Source organism: Gobius niger (assembly GCF_951799975.1).
Source record: "Gobius niger genome assembly, chromosome: 1".
In the NCBI taxonomy this organism is placed as follows: domain Eukaryota; kingdom Metazoa; phylum Chordata; class Actinopteri; order Gobiiformes; family Gobiidae; genus Gobius; species Gobius niger.
This window is the reverse complement of record NC_136852.1, coordinates 34,014,775-34,033,255: the sequence shown is the minus strand read 5'-3', so window position 1 is coordinate 34,033,255 and position 18,481 is coordinate 34,014,775. Positions and strand designations below refer to the sequence as shown.

Sequence of the window (18,481 nt, the reverse complement as noted above, 5' to 3'; positions counted from 1 at the left end):
CTACTGTGAGTTAAACACTGTCTGACTGCTGTTGTACAGAACTTTGCCACTGGCCATGGGAGTCTGTCCTGTTCAAGACTTACACAGAGCGCCCCTCGTCAGTGCCAGTCTAGTCTAAAGCCTGCGCCCCTCAGTCTTATTTCTCTACATATGACCCATCTTCAGTCCCACTGGGAGAACCAGGACCAAGGGGTGACATTGGTGTTTTGCCAGAAGAACCAAACAGCTCAGAACATGCACCTGCCACAGAGGCTCCATGTGGTAGAAACACGAGACATGAAAACAGTAACAAGACTTTATTGGACCAAAACATCAGCACGGACCCCAGCAGTGCACAGCTGTTTTCAGCCATGACCAAGGACACACACTGCAACATTTCAGTAAGTTTTCAGCGTTGTCTGGTTTGCAAATACACATGCGTCCATCCCCAGGGTTCATGTAAAAGTAGGTTTCTAAACTCTGAGCCTTTTGTTAGGGCAGGCCAGGCCTCTGAGTGTGAGCCTACACCACTGACATGGCCATCTAACATGAGACAAATGACTTACAATTGTTTGAAAGTAGGTTTGGACTAATGTCAAATAAGATTGATAATAACATTCACGACAGGTAATCGCTTTGTTTTTCTTACAAATATCTGACTTTAAATGTAAAAGTTCACTTGTCTTCTTAAAGTGGACATTCGCTGCATAATCAAGGCTAAAAAACATTTTTTTGGGCTCCTTTAAAAATATGAATAATGTCTGTGTGTAAGGACTAGGCGGTGACACTAACACAGGGGCAAGGGCTAAGAGTTTGCCTGCAGGCCGCAGAGGGAATGACTATGGGAAAGGTTTTCTGCTAACAGTGTGGTTAGCAGTTCCGTGGCATCACGATGAACACACTTTGAGCTCAGATCCAAAGTTGGCACATGGGCTTTGAGAATGCGGAGGACAGGGTGGTGAGTTTGCCTCACTTCCGGAGGATGGTCATCTGCAGACACTCCTGCTTCAGAGCCACCAGTTCAGTCTTGTAGTTGTTGGTCTTATCCGTGTCACTGAACACACAGGCGTACTTCTTGGTGGACAGAGGTGTTTCCATGGTGACAGAGGCTGTGTGAATGATGTCAGCATGGGAGGGTGAGGAGGCGGAGCCCCGTTGGCAGGCAGCGGACAGCAGGGCCATCAGAGCACGGCCCACATCGTTGCGCGCCCCTTCATTCACAAAACAATACAGTATAGGGTCAGCCACACAGTTCAGGCTGGTCAGAGCTAGAGACACGTGGTACGCGGCGAACAGGCTCTCCTCGGAGCCGCAGTCACACGGGCGCCGCAGGAACATGATGCTGCGCACCAGCAGCAGCGCGTGGTACGGCCCAAAGCACAGCAGCACAATCAGGATGAGGCTCAGAGCCAAGCGCTGGATCTTGGCCTTCTCCTGCCGCTCCGTGGACACGTTACAGCGCACAGCGGCCAGTATGCCACGGTACGCTACCAACATGGCTGTCCAGGGGGCCAGGAACCCCAGGAACGTCCTGTACAGATTCATGCCCGCTACCCAGTCCTGCATGGGGTACTTCTCGAAGCAGAAGGTGTGGTTGAAACGGTCCTGGAAGAGCTCGTCATGGAACAGCGGAGCAGAGTTGGCCACAATCTCGATGATCCACACCACAGCGCTGACCAGTACGGCTGCAGGAGGAGAACACGTATTAACAGAGCAAAGGTGACGCACACTCAGGCGCTCTGTGTCAACTACACTGACCGGTCTTGATGCGGCGCACCTTGGCGAAGCGCAGAGGGTAGGCCACGGCCAGGAAGCGGTCGAGGGATATGCAGCAGAGGAAGGCGATGCTGACGTAGATGTTGGTGTAGAAGATGAAGCCGAAGAGCTTGCAGCTCTCCTGGCCGTGGATCCAGTCGTCGCGCTGCAGGAAGTAGTCGATCCACAGAGGCAGAGTGGAGATGTACAGCAGGTCAGCCACAGACAGGTTTATCAGGTACACACCCAGCTCATTCCTTTGCCGCACCTGCCATCACAACACACGCTGGTTACCATGGTGAAGTGGGCCCCTCATCACAAGCCAATCGTACAAAACAGTCCATCGTTTGTGCTATAAACAGCTTCATTTTTGCTGTTATAGTTTTGAGATATGAATGACTCTTTTATTTTTCAGATGAGGTCATGAGGTTATGTTTTTTATTTAGACAGTTTAGGGACAGTGCACAATTTAACCATTGCATTGTACCAGGTTATAGCAAAAGTACTCATTTCCACCTGTAGTCCCTGGGCAGGTTGAAGTTACAGTACAAAAAATGATTTTAAATGTAGATGAGTATGTGACCATGAATTTCTACATTTTAACATCATCATTAATATACATTTAATTAAATAATAATAATAATAATGTGTTTCCTACAAAACGTCTTTTTTTGCAAAAATGAGTTAGGCAATTATGCTATGCCGCTAACGAAATGTAAATGCTATGTTTCTATTAGTTCTGGTTCAGTTTTTAAAATATTAAAACTTATAAAGCCTTGAGGCATCTCACACATACCATGTAAATAAGAATCATCAATATCTAACAGCACAAACATAGCTCGTCTTATATACTGTATGTTTGCTTTTGATGAGGGGCCAACTTCACCGAGCTCCAGTGATTGAAAATACTCTGTGTTCAAACTTAAAAACATTGCTTTTGCCAAACAGACACATGGTTCTAAAGCTCCTATAGTTTAATATTGGGCAGGAGGGCAGGTGGTATTGTTTGGCTGTGCTAATGTTGGGCTGATTTCTGTATATTCCTGCACCTACACACAAGACACAAACTGGCAAAAGGTGTGTTATTTCTGCTGTGTATATGGTTATGTCCCAAATCCTTTGTGTCTAATAAAGGAATAACCTGAACATGCTCTTTAAGATCTGCCTTGTTTTGAAATGATGGTTGAGGTTTAGCTTTTCCTCCTGCCCTGCGGTGTCCCTGAAGTGGTCCTTGCCTGCATGTAGGCCGCCCACAGAGCCATGCAGTTGGTGGGCAGCCCCAGCACGATGACGATGATGTAGAGAGTGGGCTGGAAGTACTGGTCCACTTTACTGTCCACGTCACAGAAGGAGATGTTGCACATAGCTCTGTGTGGAAGGGCCCCGCATACCCCCGGGAGTCCCTCAGGGGCCCCTCACTGCAGCCATCAGCTCCGGCACAGGCGGCCCCTCTCCATCTCCGGGAAGGCTCAGAATCGTTGGCTTTGGTCACAGAAACAAAGAGAAGGTGTTATCAGTCAATTTGAGTCTCTCTGAACTTTAACAGTCACTTAGAATCAATAAGATTATACCAACTAACAACACTGACAGTGCAGGGGTCTGCAACAGCGGTTCAAAACGTTTGCTCGGCTTAATCTCATTTTTCCATCCTTTTCCATGGCTCTGTCAAACGGTGGTAGCGGACTAAACTAAGAAAACAGAAGGCTGATCTGACAGATATCGCAAAACAGAGGCACAAGGACCATGTGCCTCATGTTTTGGGAGTTTGCTCAGATTATCACATATAGAGGCAGGATCATCATGGGCCAGAGCAGCTCTCTTCATCATCACAAAGGCCCGAACCAGCAACTCCAGGCGATCCACTTCTGACAACCTCAGGGAGCCCTGCTGCTAGTCCCAGAGTCAGGACTAAACATAGTGAGGCTGCTGGTCCTAGAATCAGGGCTAAATGCGTTTGAGTTTTACGCAGCTAAAATGTGGAACAGACTTCCAGAAGATGTGAGGAAAACTCTGGAAATGTTCCAATCCAGGTTGAAAATAGTTGTTTATCTGCATATGACACTATTTTGTCTATTTATGAATGTATATATCAATGTTTTATGGATGGATTGTATAATCTTAGGTAATGGTGAAGCTCTTACTCAGCTGGGTTGGGTCCTTAGAAGTGGTCAGTCATCTGCAGAGGCCTGTAAACACACACAGAGAACACAGGTCAGTGACATCCATGACAGAGCACAGATAATGTTTCCAAGTCGACTGCTGGAGCAACAGTGCCTCTCGAAAGTACTAATACACCTTGAACTTGTTTAAGCTCTGTCAAATTAGAAGGAGAGTGTTTGTGAACAGCAGTTTTCAGGTCTTTCCACAGATTTTCAATAGGATTTAGGTCAGGACTTTGACTGGGCCATTCTAACACATTAATATGTTTGTTTTTGTAGATTTATCTTTGTGTTTAGGGTCATTGTCCTGCTGAAGGTGAATCTCCGCCCCAGCCTCAGTTCTCTTGCTGACTCCAGCAGGTTTTCCTCCAAAATGTCCCTGTATTTGGCTCCATCCATCTTCACAACTATTCTTACACTCTCCCCAGTCCCCTCTGAGGAAAAGCAGCTCCACAGCATGATGCTCCCCCCCGTATATTTGACACTGGGGATGGTGCACACAGGACCATGAGCAGTGTCAGATTTGCTCCATACATAACGTTTTGCATTTGGGCCAAAAAGTTCAATGTTTGTCTCATCTGACCAAAGCTCCTTCTTCCACATGGAGCTGTTTCCTCCATATGACTTCTAGCAAACTTCAAACAGGATTTCTTATGGCCTCCTTTCAATAATGGCTTTCTTCTTCCACTCCTCCATGAAGGCCAGATTTGTGTAGATACGACTTATAGTTGTCCCATGCACAGATTCCCCCAGCTCAGCGGCAGGACTTCACAGTTCCTCCAGAGTTATCTTGGGGCACTTGGTTGTATTTCTGACCAGTGTTCTCCTTGTTCAGTCTGTTAGTTTAGGTGGATGGCCGTGTCTTGGTAAGTTGGCAGTGGTGCTTTACTCTTTCCATTTCTGAATGATGGATTGAACAGTTGCCCCGGGAGATGTTTAAATCTTGGGAAATCTTTGTGTAACTTAACACTCCTTTAAACTTCTCCACAGCTTTATCCCTGACCTCTCTGGTGCTCCATGGCCTTCATGATGTTGTTTAGTGACCAATACCCTCCGACCACAGCTCTGAGGGCCTAAAAGAACAGCTGAAATTATACTGCAGGTGGCCTCTTTTTATTGGTTAGGCCAAAGTGTGAACATTCTGGAGTCATGAGGAATGTTTTAAAGGCAATTTAATGCACTCAGAAAATGCTGTATGAATACTTATGCACGCCCCACTTTTCACTTTTCTATTTTTTGGAAAAAAAAATAACAGAATCATGTATCATTTTGCTTTCACTTCACAGTTGTCTGTTACTTGTGTGTGAACTTTCAGCAAAAAATAAAAAATAAATGTACAAACATTCAACTTGTATTAGTACTTTCGAGAGGCACTAGTGATTGTGACTCTGTGAGAGACTTTTGCAGAGTGATTAGATAAAGATCTCACATGCCAGTGAAGTGTGGACTTTCAGAAGCAGAAGCTAGCTTCAGTCACCTCTTTAGGATTCTATAGAAATGGAATCATGATCTAGGCTGGCGGTTCCCAAAGTGGGGATCAGAAGCCCTGGAGGTCACATGCACAGAGTGAGGATTGTTTGCTTGGTCATTTGGGGAGGTCCCAGCCTCAAATCTAGGCTGTGGGAAAACTATGAAATAAATGTCGCTGCATATTATCTTAACGTTTATCTGTCTTTACTGAACACACACGACTGAAGCTAATGTTAATGTTAATGTGTAAATTAGTGTTGAATCAGAGTTGGGACAAGACAAGTTTAACACAATTGTGTTCCACAGCTGCACAACACATAAAACCAAAATAATGCAGATAAAATACTTCCAGTTGTCATATGCACATGTAAAAAGGTTAGACTGACAGAGCCACTCACACCTTCATTCAGTCTGGCCTGTTGTACAACGCGACGCACTGGCATAATGATTGTTGCCGTTTATCTGATAAAACCCAACAAATGCAAGTATGATCATACAGATTAAGGGTTGCTATAGTATCATCACTGTTTTTACAATTTTCTGGCCACATTTTCAAATCTATTTTATTTTCTGGTGTTTTCTACCAAAGCAGGCTGCAATTGGGCGATACAAACAGTAAATGGCAGCCTTCACAGCCTTACATTATTTTGTTTAAAGGGGGGGTATTATGTAAAATCGACTTTTTCAAGCTTTACATCATGTTATTATGTCATTCCCTCATTAAAAACATGGCTGAAGTGTTGCCTTGGTACATTCACGTATTTTTGAGTAATCTGTAAAAACTCTGATGGCGGCCATTTTAGGGATAGGTTTGCCTGAGTCCTCCAAGGAACGCCCCCACCTCCTGGAGACGCCTCCGAGCTTTCGTCACCAGCCGAGTAACCAACCACTGCTCCTCAGCAGAACCCCCTCCCCACTGTGTCCAGCCCAAAAATGTAAACAGTCTGTAAACACTTTCCGGGCGTCAAAAACGCGGCTAAAGCCCGTAGTTAGACGCTTGTGCTTACCTGAAGTCAGACGCTTGACACAAATGTCACCGAGTGTTCTGGCCGCACATACTCCCAAACACATTCCCAGCGCAGATTCAGCCACTGAAATAAGTTTTCTTGTCCCCGCCTTTAATCCTGGGTGTTTGGATAAAGAAACATTGATGTGTGTCATTGTAAAAGTCCCAGAGCTGCTGTAGCTCCGGTTCACAATGAAGCTAATCCTCCGTGACTTGTTTACATCTGCGGGCCGGCATAGCATCTGCCCCGGTGGCTCAGCTACAACGTACGTCACTGTGGGGGAAAGGTCCTGATTGGTCGACGCTCACAAATTTCTCCAAAAAGTTCAACATTTCCCAACTCTAGCGCGGGCGCCCTGGAGACGCATCAAAAGCTTACCGCGCGGAAAGCTCGCTGAGGGATATTTTGACGCTCCCTGAGGCGCGTCCTCCATGTATTTTCAATGTAAACCTGACGCTTGGCTGTGTTTGATGTGAACGCACCTTCGAGGGGTCTTTGGCAGACAGTAGCCAAGATGTTCAACACAAAAAAGGAAACAGAATATAGTTTCCTCCTAAGTTAGTTGATAAGTTCATGGAGGTCGACAGTCTCATTCGTCTGATTGAGATAGATGTGACAAATGTCCTACAACCTTTTCTGAAACACAAGCATACATTTAAGCCAAAGTTTGGGGCTGTGTCACCGAATGAAAAGTCTTTTCTTGGCCAGAGAGAAGAGGTTCTTGATACATGAATAGTTGAAATGAAAGTCCCAGGCTTGTGTAGAAATGTGGAGAGTCATTGAAGAGGTTCTGGGAAAGGGCTGGAGAGCGAGCACAGCTTTCATCAGGTTGTTGTTACAGTGGGGCCCGGGCCCCTGCAGGTGAAGCGCTGGTGTCCAGCCAAAGCACCGCAGGACTCTGCTCCACAGACTTCCCGGAAACAGGAATGTGTTTTTGGGTGTGTGTCAGGGGCCTAATGAGTGAGGGCTGTGACCTATGAGTGTGCGTGTGTGCTGGGATCTAACCGCACTATGATAGGGACCAGATTTGTGATTTCATTATCAGATCACAATTCAGCTGACGGTGCACATTGAGCCGCTAATACAAGAGTCACACAATCTCGGACCCATTGTGGAGCGCTCTGAACTACAGGTTTGGGAGATTTTATGTATAATAACGTTATATGGCGATGGATTACTTTATTATTACTAGGGCTGTGTACATGGTGGCCATTCACCAACCATCCAGGGTTTGCCTGGCCTGGCAGACACTCCTCCTTTCTGTTCAAAACAAAGGAGGCTGCTTGTAGCCAATCATTTCACGATTTCCCACACCAAGACGGCAGCCGTCACCACCACACACTCTTACAAAACATTAAAGATGGCGGCGTGGCGATCAATACACCGTTTTCTTCTGCTCTATCATCTTTTTTAAATCATTTGGAAAATAGATTCCTCAAACCAGAGGGAAAGTCTTCCTGCCGCTTGTTACTGTGACGTATCTAGCGTTGCTCTAATTGGTTGATGCCGTCTGTCAATCACGCCCACCAGGAAATCGTTGAGCTCATGCTTGCTCCCAGACTATATGTCTTTGAAATATCTATGAAAAAGAATGTCGTTTGGCAGGACAGGCAAATCCAGGGTTACACGGCACTCATCAGTGAACAAGACTGTCAATGAACAGTTTAGGCCCTGATAGAAGGTTTATGCACAACTGCAGCCTCTGGAGGGTCCTACATGATGTTCAGGAGACTCCAGAGGCACCAGCAGCTTCAAATACCTGTATGCTGCTTTGTAGCATCTGTTCTTTTAATCTGATGTGTTTGTCTGGCAGAAACCGTCCATATTGTGCCATTATCTGCCACAAATCTCTTATCAGTATGATGATTACGCTTAATCTTTCGTGAAATATCAAGACCAAGGCATTCAACTATTTCATGCTTTTCATCAGCAGAGAGATCCTTTTTCTTTCCCATATTGCTTGAAAATGATGATCTGCTTCATAATGTGAAACATTTCTGTAGTTTTTCCCTTAACTGGGTTTAACCTGACAACTAATCATTTTTTTCTTTTCTTTTACCTTTATGGCACTGAAATACAATTTGCATTATCATTTTGAACGCGCTGAAGTTGCAGGTATTTTGGCCGTCATATAGATGTGGTTCATAAACAGGTCAGACAAAGAGTGGTCCAGAAGCCCTTATTAGAGACTGACAGACCCCATTAGAGTCGTGAGGCCGTCCTTCTGTGGGCCCACCACCTGCAGGAGGAGCCATAAGGGGCCCCACGACCTGGCAACGGACAAGTAGAGGACAATGGATGGATGGATGGATGGATAGATGTGCCAGCTTTATAAAGTAACGCGCAAATACACCGTACCTAATGTGTAAGTACACGTGAGCTCTGGCTGTAATCTTAAGTGAGATGTACACCTTTATTACACTTTGTACGTCTTTGTTACACATCTATATGTTGAACACCTTTGTTAAATCTTGCACTTTAATGCGTAATTACCTGTACTTACATGTGTAATTACTTTCTTAGTACATGTACCTACACATGGAACTTGCAGGCTGTAATCTAAAGTGTTACCCATTTGCCATTCAGATTACAATTTTGGTTCAATTGCGTTTCATTTTTGCAGTGCGCTGTGGCCCCCTTTCACTCAGTCTTCACCTGTTGTGCTGACGGACACTGCAGGGGCAATGGAGTTGAGTGTTTTCTGGAGGACAGTGGCTCGGACTGTCCCAGCACATGACGGATGAGGCGGCGCTGAACTCTGTCTCTATCACCTTCAGAAGCTCCTCCATGTCCCAATTCGGTCTGACTCGTCATCTGAACTCGCCTATTTAGATGTCCCACTTTTTCAATATTGCCAAGGGATTCATTTATAGAGAAGGACTTCATATCCACACTTCTTACAATAATGGGTGTTTGTGTTGGAGTATTTTATAACCTATTGTCTTGGGCTGAAACAGCGCTTGAAATGGCTTTATCTCTCCAAAGTGTCCCATCTCGTCCCCCCACATTGCACGTGTCCACCTTTGACTTGTTTCAGAAGTGGTTGGTGGTCTCCCGTTCGCTCATACAGCTCAATGTCGGCCCAGCTTCAGAAGCCTCCTGCGCCTCTTCATGTGACGCCAGCTTGTTTTCATGTCCATATGGGCGAGGTGAGGCCGCCCCGAGAAGAACGCTCTTCTCAGAAAACAGGAACGAGGGCCGAGCAGAGCGCCATGTCCACGCCAAAGAGCGCAGCCCCGCCCCTGTGTCAGGCACTGTCTGAAAAGTGCATTCACCACAAGGATGTGGAGCTTAAACCCAAGTGATTGTCTTTTCTTCTGTTGAAAACGTCTGCTAACTTAAACACAAGCAGAGAGGGTTTGGAGTGTTGTATGGATTCCAACAAATGGAAAACAGACAGAAGATCCAGCTCTGAGTACATTTGTGCTTCAGTCCTGATTCTTTCTCTGCTGCAGCTCTCATGTCTGTCCTGGACGTGTACAGCGATCCCTGTGGCTGCCTGTACCCCCATGCATCTAGAATGATCATTTCCAGGACAGTTCGGGTTGGATTCTGGATCAGGGATAAAAGCCTGGATTTGAGGACACTCCTGAATTTCTCGGGACGTCTTGGCACCTTCATCATGTTACACACGGAAATGTAGCATGAGCACAACAAGACAGGGGTCCACAAATACAGAGACAATGGTGAGAGGGGCCACATGAGCAGCTTTTACACTTTTTCTCTTCTTTACAAAGACGTGTGTCTGGGATCGGGGGGACTTCTTCAAATTCCCGAAGGTGATTGACAAGTGTATTAACCAATCAGGGGAAAGCCAGATGGGTAGGTGGTTTGAGCAGCCAAAATATTTACTCAAGTAAGAGTAACTTTGCTTTGAAATAATAAGTACAAGTAAAAAGTTGTGACACAAACAATTACTCAAGTAAGAGCAAAAAAGTGCTTGGAGAAAATGTTACTTGAGTACTGTGAGTACTGAGTAACTGAGCAGAATAAAAATATTTTCAATGACGTCATCAGCTGTGTGAAACAAAACATAATAATAATAGAGATGTTTTCAAAGAAAATGTCAGAAAATACAGAAAAAGTAAATAATTCTCAAGAACAAGGAGCGCGAGACCACCTGATCAAAATGAAGCATTTACTGCTTAAATACTAACTCACAGTGGAAAAAGTAACACTTATTTTTACTCAATTAAGAGTACAGATACTTCAATATAATTTTGCTCAAGTAGAAGTAAAAAGTACTGTATGAAAAAAACGACTCCATGAAGTACAATTTCTTCAAAATGTAACTGAGTACTTCCCGCCTCTGGATTAAGGTTAAGGTGCTTTTGTTGTCATTATACCATGGTCTGGGTGAATACTCGATTCTGATTGGCTGGTGGGGGCTAACAGGCGTGCATTATTTTGGTATAACCGCACACGTAGTCCGGTAGTTAAATCACTGGGATATCACTCCGCTGTGGGCATCGCCATAGCAACGCCTGACACAGCTGATCAGATGATCGATTTTGTGGGTCATTTCAAAGTTTTTGCCGTCCAAACACGGTGATGTGAAGCGTGAAGCACAGATAACTGCAAATAATAATAGTTACTTTATTTCATTTTTTGGTATAGGCCATACATTTGCATTTGCTTCTATCTATGCATAAAACATGCAACATAAAAACAAATTTAACTATGGCAAAACTTTTGGTAGAATTGTAAATTCGATTGTAGTAATAAAGTGCAAAATGTAAACAACAACAACAACACCTGTATCTACAGTAGGCTAACTACAGTTTACCTCATTCATTAGTTAACTCAAATAAAATTCTTTTAGAATTCTTTTTTTAACTTGTGCCTTTGTTGACGTCAACAACCTTTGCAATAAGGGTTGGAAAACGGAGAAAGTTGATGCTACAATATGATTGATAAACACCCAGACACCACAACAGTGTTTCCTTAACTTTGTGAAAGGAGTGAAACAGCGCCCCCAATTTGACGCTGGTGGCCATAAAGTGTACTGCATCCATATTTACCATTGAGAATGAATGGGAGAGAGTTAATATTAACCAGATGCGGCGCAAAAGTATGTCACTTTCTTTTTCTCCCGGAGCATGAAGTCCTCACTTTCTCCTCTTGAGAAAAATCATGTCAAAAGTCACAGTTACACACGTCTTCTGTGACTGTTCCGTAAAACAGATTGGGGAAGTCTAACTTATTAGCTTTAGCACCAGTTTCCCACAGCCTGCCTCGCCGACTCGCACCATAACCACCATAACCTTCATCCGCCGGGCTGATGTCGTGGAGCGTGACTGTCCCAGCTTGTCATTAAGTCCTCTCAGTCCTCAGGGACAGAGCAGGTCAGCATATTCTGCTCCAGTTAAAATGATGTATTTTCAGAGGGCTCATAAATTGGGGGATAGAGGATTTGCCTGATTTGCAGCTCTCTGAGTTCAGGGAGGCGAGGCCTGATCAGCACTTCCCACTGTTTTTGGAGGCCGTCCTCATGACTGTGTGACTTCAGTCTGTTCCAACACCAAAACATTACGTTTAAAGTATCTAAACATGTTTAATGATACACTATCTTTTTACCGTTTATTCATTTGAGCTTTTATTGAACTTAAAGGGACTATACGGAGTTTAAAAATGTTAAAATTAAGTATTTTCCTTCCGCTACATGTTTCAACAATGTTCAAATGTGTAGAATGAGCTCAGACCCGTTCACCACAACTGCCTCTAAAATCCTGCACTGTCTCTCAGAAAGGTGTTACTTAGTTTGGGTCCGAATTGGCGTCATGCACAAGCTCAATATAGAAGCTGCAGTTACACGTATGACCCGAGGTGAGTATAAAATGGCCAACTTGCATCTAGCCCCTTTAAGTAGATATGTTTTGTCTAAAATATTGCTTGGGTCTGTGGGTTCCAAGATGGCTTAGTAAGCACTAAGACATGGATGTGGAAGCTCTCAAAGATATTCCCAGTTTTAAAGAAACACAGTCATTCCCTTCGTTTTAACCATAAGACTCAATTATTTCATGTAAATGCTGAACGTGCTGTCAAGAAAGAAAGGGAAGCAAACTGTCCGCAGCGAGGAAGGAGACCAGGCACTAAAGGCCAATGTTGGCGATGCTAGTGTTGGTCCTGTTCTCGGACATTATACAGGCACTCGCAGCAAACTGAGCCTGCCCTCTGGGTTGAAAACATACTTGTTCTTAAAGAATGTTTAAGAACAAGTATGTATTTAAATACATGCAACGGCTTGGTCACTTCTAACTTCACCCCCGTTTGAGGCTATACCTATGCTAGGAGAGGCTTAATGCAAAAAAATATTTACGTGACTGAGCGCATGCACAAAGCCCAGACAACTCGTCTAACGTCACGTAAGAACATATCTCAGTATGGAAAAACGCTGACCTATTCCTTTAAGAATAACATGAACAATGTCGGAAAGTCTTGTATAGATCCAGTTATTTTATTCTGAAACTGCCTAATAGTGATGTCATTTCCTTTCTGAGCACCTCCCACTCTATCACACACAATATGGGCAATAAGGCTACTACAAATCTGCAGGTGAATTTTGTTCCCCTCGGCACGAACATGGAACATGTTTCAAATTGGTTTGTATTTTCTTGTATTTTTCAAAATCAAGTATTTGGAATGAATCTGCATGTTTCTTCACACCTCCGTTGTAAAGGTGGAGAAGACCGTAGACCGGGGAAAGAGCCACTGGTTTGGGGGAAAACCACTCCAACCTGCCTGGGGGCAGGTTCCACCTAGGGCTGTGCAATTAATCAAAATTCAATTATGATTGCGATTAATGAAGCCAAGGCGTTAATTCAACCTGGGAGACTCATTTCAGCATCACATACCTCCAGCCATTGACCGCTTCCAAGAGGTCCACACCTCCACCTCAGCCACCAGCGTAAGAGCCGTACCTCCGTAGCAGCCAATCATCACCCTCTGTCCCGCTGTTAAGGTCCCTTCCCAGCTGCGCTGTGACCCACCTCCACCGCCTCTTCCGTCCACGGCTTCTACCTGCAGCTTCACGGGTCTTCCATACCACTACCTAACTACAAGCTGTTGATCCATACTGACCTTGATACATACATCAATGTCTATACCACCGGGGTGTGATCGCCAAAACTAATATACATGTCAATAAATCTCCCTAATTGCTGCTTTTGTCTGTTTGAGTCTATCCAGGTTGAATTGCACTCTACGATCACAAAAATAGCACAGTGAAAGAAAATGAGATCCAGGGCACACAAAATCACCTACTAGTGAAATTTATTGACCGCTAACGCGCTTCGACTCTCTACTGAGTCTCCGTCAGGGCAGTGATTAACACACAGGTGCAATCGTACGGCACCATATCGCTTACACTTCTGTTGGATCCAGCGAGCGCTCCCACAGGCTTTTTGTACAAAAATAGCATAATCGAGAAAAAACTATTATTAATGGTGCCCTCCCGCTTGTCCACTCAAAGTAAAAAGTCTGTCCTGCGAGCACATCTGATCAGCTGAGATACCAGCGCAGCATAGAACTCTGTTAGTAACATCGCACTAGTATTTTTTAGACCTAGCTCTTGAGAAACGCCTCTGTTAAGTGCTCACCTTGTGCTGAAAGGAAGCTGTTTGGAAGCCTCAAAATCCCTTTGCCCAGGCACTGGTTATGTTTAGTCCAAGAGTCTAAAACTGTTCCCTTCGCATTTCACGAGCTAAAGGCTCGTGCTTTGGTCTGACATAAAAACATTAGGGCTGTGTGATGATGTCATCAGGCTGTGCGGCTCTGTTTGCTTGGACAGGTGTGAGGACTGGCCAGCAGGGGGCAGGTATCTCTCAATAGAGGCTTAGTTTAGAAACGTGAGAATATATTTTTTATTGTCCAAAGAAAATGTTGTGCATAGTTGTTTTTAAAAATAAAATAGCGTTGTTTTTTTAAGGCAACAAATAAACGTTTGCATGATCATGATTTCAATTATTGCTAAAATAAAATAATCGTGATTATTATTTATTCTATAACCGAGCAGCCCAGTGTTGTTCTGTTTGTGAAGATGTCTACACCGAGGAGACCTGAGACTGATCATAAGACCTTCTGTGCACGTGTGAGCTGTAATGTTGTTGTACGACAGCCGGCGGAGCTGGGGGGCGACAGTGAGCGGACATGACTTTTGCAAAACTCAATTGTGTTTCATTCTCACATGTTTGCAACTTCTCAAATCCAACCTCCTCAGTGAATAAAACGGACAGGATGACTGCATGTTTGTGAGGGAGGCAAATTCCCATTTTAGTCTCCACACGGCTAAAGCTAAAGTGTCTTTTTCTGCACACTGCACGGTTGTACAATGACAAATAACACACCTAATTACTTACAGCATGTTTGGTCCTCAAGAACTGGGGAAAAAGGAGAAGTGGCGATCAATCCTAACGTACTGTATGTGGACAGTTAGCAAATCGGCTAGTGCGGGCAACTGTACACAGTCCGTTAGCCTGAACAATGCATTTTTCCTATAGCCGTTAGCATTAGTCATTAAACATCACAAATTGTGAACGATCCCGATGTTTTCAGCTGCTGTCAACCATCCACAACATTTAGGTCAAAGCCTCGAGATTTTACTTTTCAATACAAATTAACGTCTAAAGTGTCCTGTGCTAACCTGGGCAAAATACGGCCCGCAGGCCACATCCAGCCCGCGAGATGATTCAGTCCGGCCCACAACTTGTAGGGCATAAATTCTTAATGTAATGGGGGTACCTCAAGGGGTCGCTGCTGCCTCACAGACCACAAAGTATTTAATAGGAAGGGCGTGTTTGCCCGTGCCAGTTTCTGTGGGAGGCCAGAGTGTTTGCTGGGCCCACGCCGTGTGTGGTTGTGGGTTTTGTTTGGTAAGTAGTTTTAGAATGATTACATTGTTTGTTTAAATTGAGTGCCTTTATCCATTAGTAAGTTTTAATTGGTTATTTTTATGGTAGGACCACACAGAGTTTGTAATCATAAGCCAGACGGCGCTTCTAACCCGTGGTGTGGTGCTGTCGAGCCAGACTGTGTGTGGTGGCTACGACACACAGGTAAACACATTTGAAGAGTTTTAATATTAAAGCGTTATCGTTAAGTCTGTGTCGAGTGGGTTTTTGATCTTTGTATTTTTGTTTTTCAGTGACCAACATTGTTTCCTGCTGTCCTTGTTTGTTTTGTTTGGAGTTGAGTTTGGAGTTTTGAGTTAGTCCGTTCGCTCGGTGGCCCATGTTTTAGCCTTGGAGTTGTCAGGACGGACTAACTCGTTTTATTTCTTTTTTCTTCTTTTTGTATGTTTTGGTTTACATGTTTTTGGTCACTTCCCCGGCCTAGTGCTCATCGCCGCTTCCGGTAGAATGTCGACAATCTGATCGTTTGCTGTGTGGATTGAATTGCGGTGCTATTTGAAATAACCAAAGCTTGCGGTGAAGTTGTGTTGGTTTTGCGGGTTTGCCTGCCGTATATATGGTGTTCACTAATTCAGATTGTTGATGATTGTTTCCCTCGGCGGTTGATGCAGCAAATGTCTCGGGGAATTAACCTCCTTTTGATCGATTAATAAATAACGTCTATATCTTTAAATTTGTTGGCCTGTTTATATCTGGGCGCAGTAACATTAAGTATGTCAAAAAAAAAAAAAGTCTTTGGCCCATTCCTGTGTGCATTACCAGAATGCTCACTCCAGCCACTAGGGGGCAGATTAAATAAGAATAAAAGAAAGAAGAATTCCACTGGTGTCCAGCAGAGGGCACTGACATAATAAGAAATAAGGATATAAACAACACATTGTAGTCAAGTGGGAAATGGACAGTCTGCCCCTGGGCAGCTATGGCTACAAGAATAGCTTAGAACCAGTGTGGAGCAGTGTTAATTTTGACAACATATTTTATTTTAGTTTTAGTTTTAGTCTTTTGACTAAAATGTAATGTAATTTTAGTCGAGATTTAGTCGAAAAAATCTTTTCAATTTTAGTCTAGTTTTAGTCGACTAAAATTGCACGTCAATTTTGTCGACTAAATTTAAGACTAATTTAGTCGACTTTGCATTGATAATATTCATTATAATCATATTTAATGTTGTTCCTCTGCTTCATGGAGCTGCTCCACATGAACAAAGCTCAGAGCTGATCCTTTGGCAGAGAATTTACATGATCTGAGGCTCTTTCAGACACTCAATACAAGTTTGGATGATTTTAGTCTCTCCTTTTCATTTTTATTTAGTCTGATTTTAGTCGACTAAAATATCTGGACATTTTAGTCACAGTTTTAGTCTCATGAAAAACTTTTAATTTAGTTTTAGTCCAATTTTAGTCGTCAAAAATAAACTTTGACTAAAATTAAGACTAAATATTTTAGTCGACGAAATTAACACTGGTGTGGAGTGAATGAATATTGACTACAGTGTAGCAGAGACTTGTGACACAGGCCTGTAAAGTGCAGTAAGTGTAAGTGTTTTTATGAGGCCACAGTCCTGTCGGGCTCATTATTATTCATTTATTGAAAAAAAGTCCTCAATGTATTTCCCCAATCAAAATTATTTTTTATTTTAGAGCTTTTGTTTATGGACCCCAGCGATACACTCTCGATATGTTATACTTATATCCCAATATAAGTTTGAGTTATTGTTGGCGCGGCCCTCCGACCCAATTCAGGCTTCTCATGTGGCCCCTTGTGAAAAGTAACTGCCCACCCCTGTGCTAAATCAAATTCAGTTCAGTTTCTGCTTTTTGTGGGGTCGTATACACATCCAGTGGCCCCTAAATTTTATCTTATAAGATCTCAATGATAAATAAACCACAGAAATGCCATGAAAAGGACAAAACATATCTCCCCCTTCATTTGTATGGAGAGAGAACGTCCAACTCATACGGGTCCCGGTGCCATTGGCTAACAAAATGTACACATTTGCAGGAACAGGCTCACATAGCTAAAGGTATTTCGATTATTTCTGTGGGGGTGAAAAATGCACATCTACACTAAGTAGTTGTGGGAAACTTGGGTCAAAACGAGCTTTCTGCAGAAATGAGCCGATCTGCTCATGTATCGTCTATGGGAGGGTTTTGGTTTAACGCTGCAACTTTCCTGAGCTCACAGTGAGCCGCCGTCATCTGAGTTAATGCTAGCAAAAGGAAAATTGACGTGATATTTCGTCAAACCAACAAATCAACGCTGAGCTAGCTTTGGAGGCGCTAACACCAAATTGAAATGGTTAGCCAAACAACATGCTAGTGAGTTAGTGACTTTCATCAAAATCCACACTTTCCAATATAAAAAGCACATGAACACAAACCACCTGGGAACAATCACGTCACATCTCTGTAAAACAAGCCCCCCCAACGTATTAGCTAGTTTAAATGTTATATTCGCCGAGAGAAGTGTGAAAGTTTGTGCTCCTTGTGACGAGAGGAGACTGTCCAAACACCATCACTAAAGCCATCTCCACCACGCTCTGCCTCTCACTAAGCCCCAATGCAGTCGTTCTCACCAAAAACCAAATGTCCCGCCTTCCACCTGCCAATGATGACCCGCAGACCAGTCATCATTGGGTCGGTGCGACTGTTCGACCCGTCCTCTGTCCACACATGCTGCAGTGAGTTTATTTGAGGAGCGCCGAGACATAAACGGTTGTGTCCTTCTGTCCCGTCCCTGCTGTGTGCACTACCATCTGTGCGGGGGTCAAATCGTATTAAAACTGATGGGCCCCTGAGACGGTCCCCGGGGCCCCACTGTCCCAGCGCTATGGTGGGAACAGCCCAGCCTCCCCCTGTCAAAGGCTAAGGGTCGCAGTATAAACAGAGAGGAGAGGATGTGTCGGCCCCGTCCCAGGGATCCATTACACTCTGAAGACACTGTCCCCAGTATGTCCCGGTCCTGTCCCCACACTGCCTCCACTCCCTGCTTCATCTTATAGTAAGCACCAATAACATGCAACCACATGTGTGCACATGCACACTGTCATGGAGCTACGCTACTTTACGTCAACTTGGATGCTCAGACTTTAAAATACTTTGTACTGCATTGTTTGTGGACACGTTTCATGGTGCCCACGGTACTTTATATACCAGTCCTTCATCGAATGAACTGTGCTCATGCATGTTCATAAACACACCGG

General features: G+C 44.1%; 1 protein-coding gene across 1 annotated transcript in view; it reads right to left on the bottom strand.

Moving 5' to 3' along the window:
• Positions 1-202: 202 nt before the first annotated feature.
• Positions 203-18,481, bottom strand: part of gpr4 (G protein-coupled receptor 4) — a 37,331-nt gene continuing 19,052 nt past the window's right edge. The window contains exons 2-5 of the mRNA XM_079560296.1: positions 3,876-3,920; positions 2,970-3,216; positions 1,738-2,002; positions 203-1,664 (exon numbers count right to left, since the gene is read on the bottom strand). Of these exons, the coding sequence (XP_079416422.1) occupies positions 949-1,664; positions 1,738-2,002; positions 2,970-3,098 (1,110 nt within the window). The 5' untranslated portion in view covers positions 3,099-3,216; positions 3,876-3,920 and the 3' untranslated portion in view covers positions 203-948. The remainder of the gene's footprint in view (positions 1,665-1,737; positions 2,003-2,969; positions 3,217-3,875; positions 3,921-18,481) is intronic.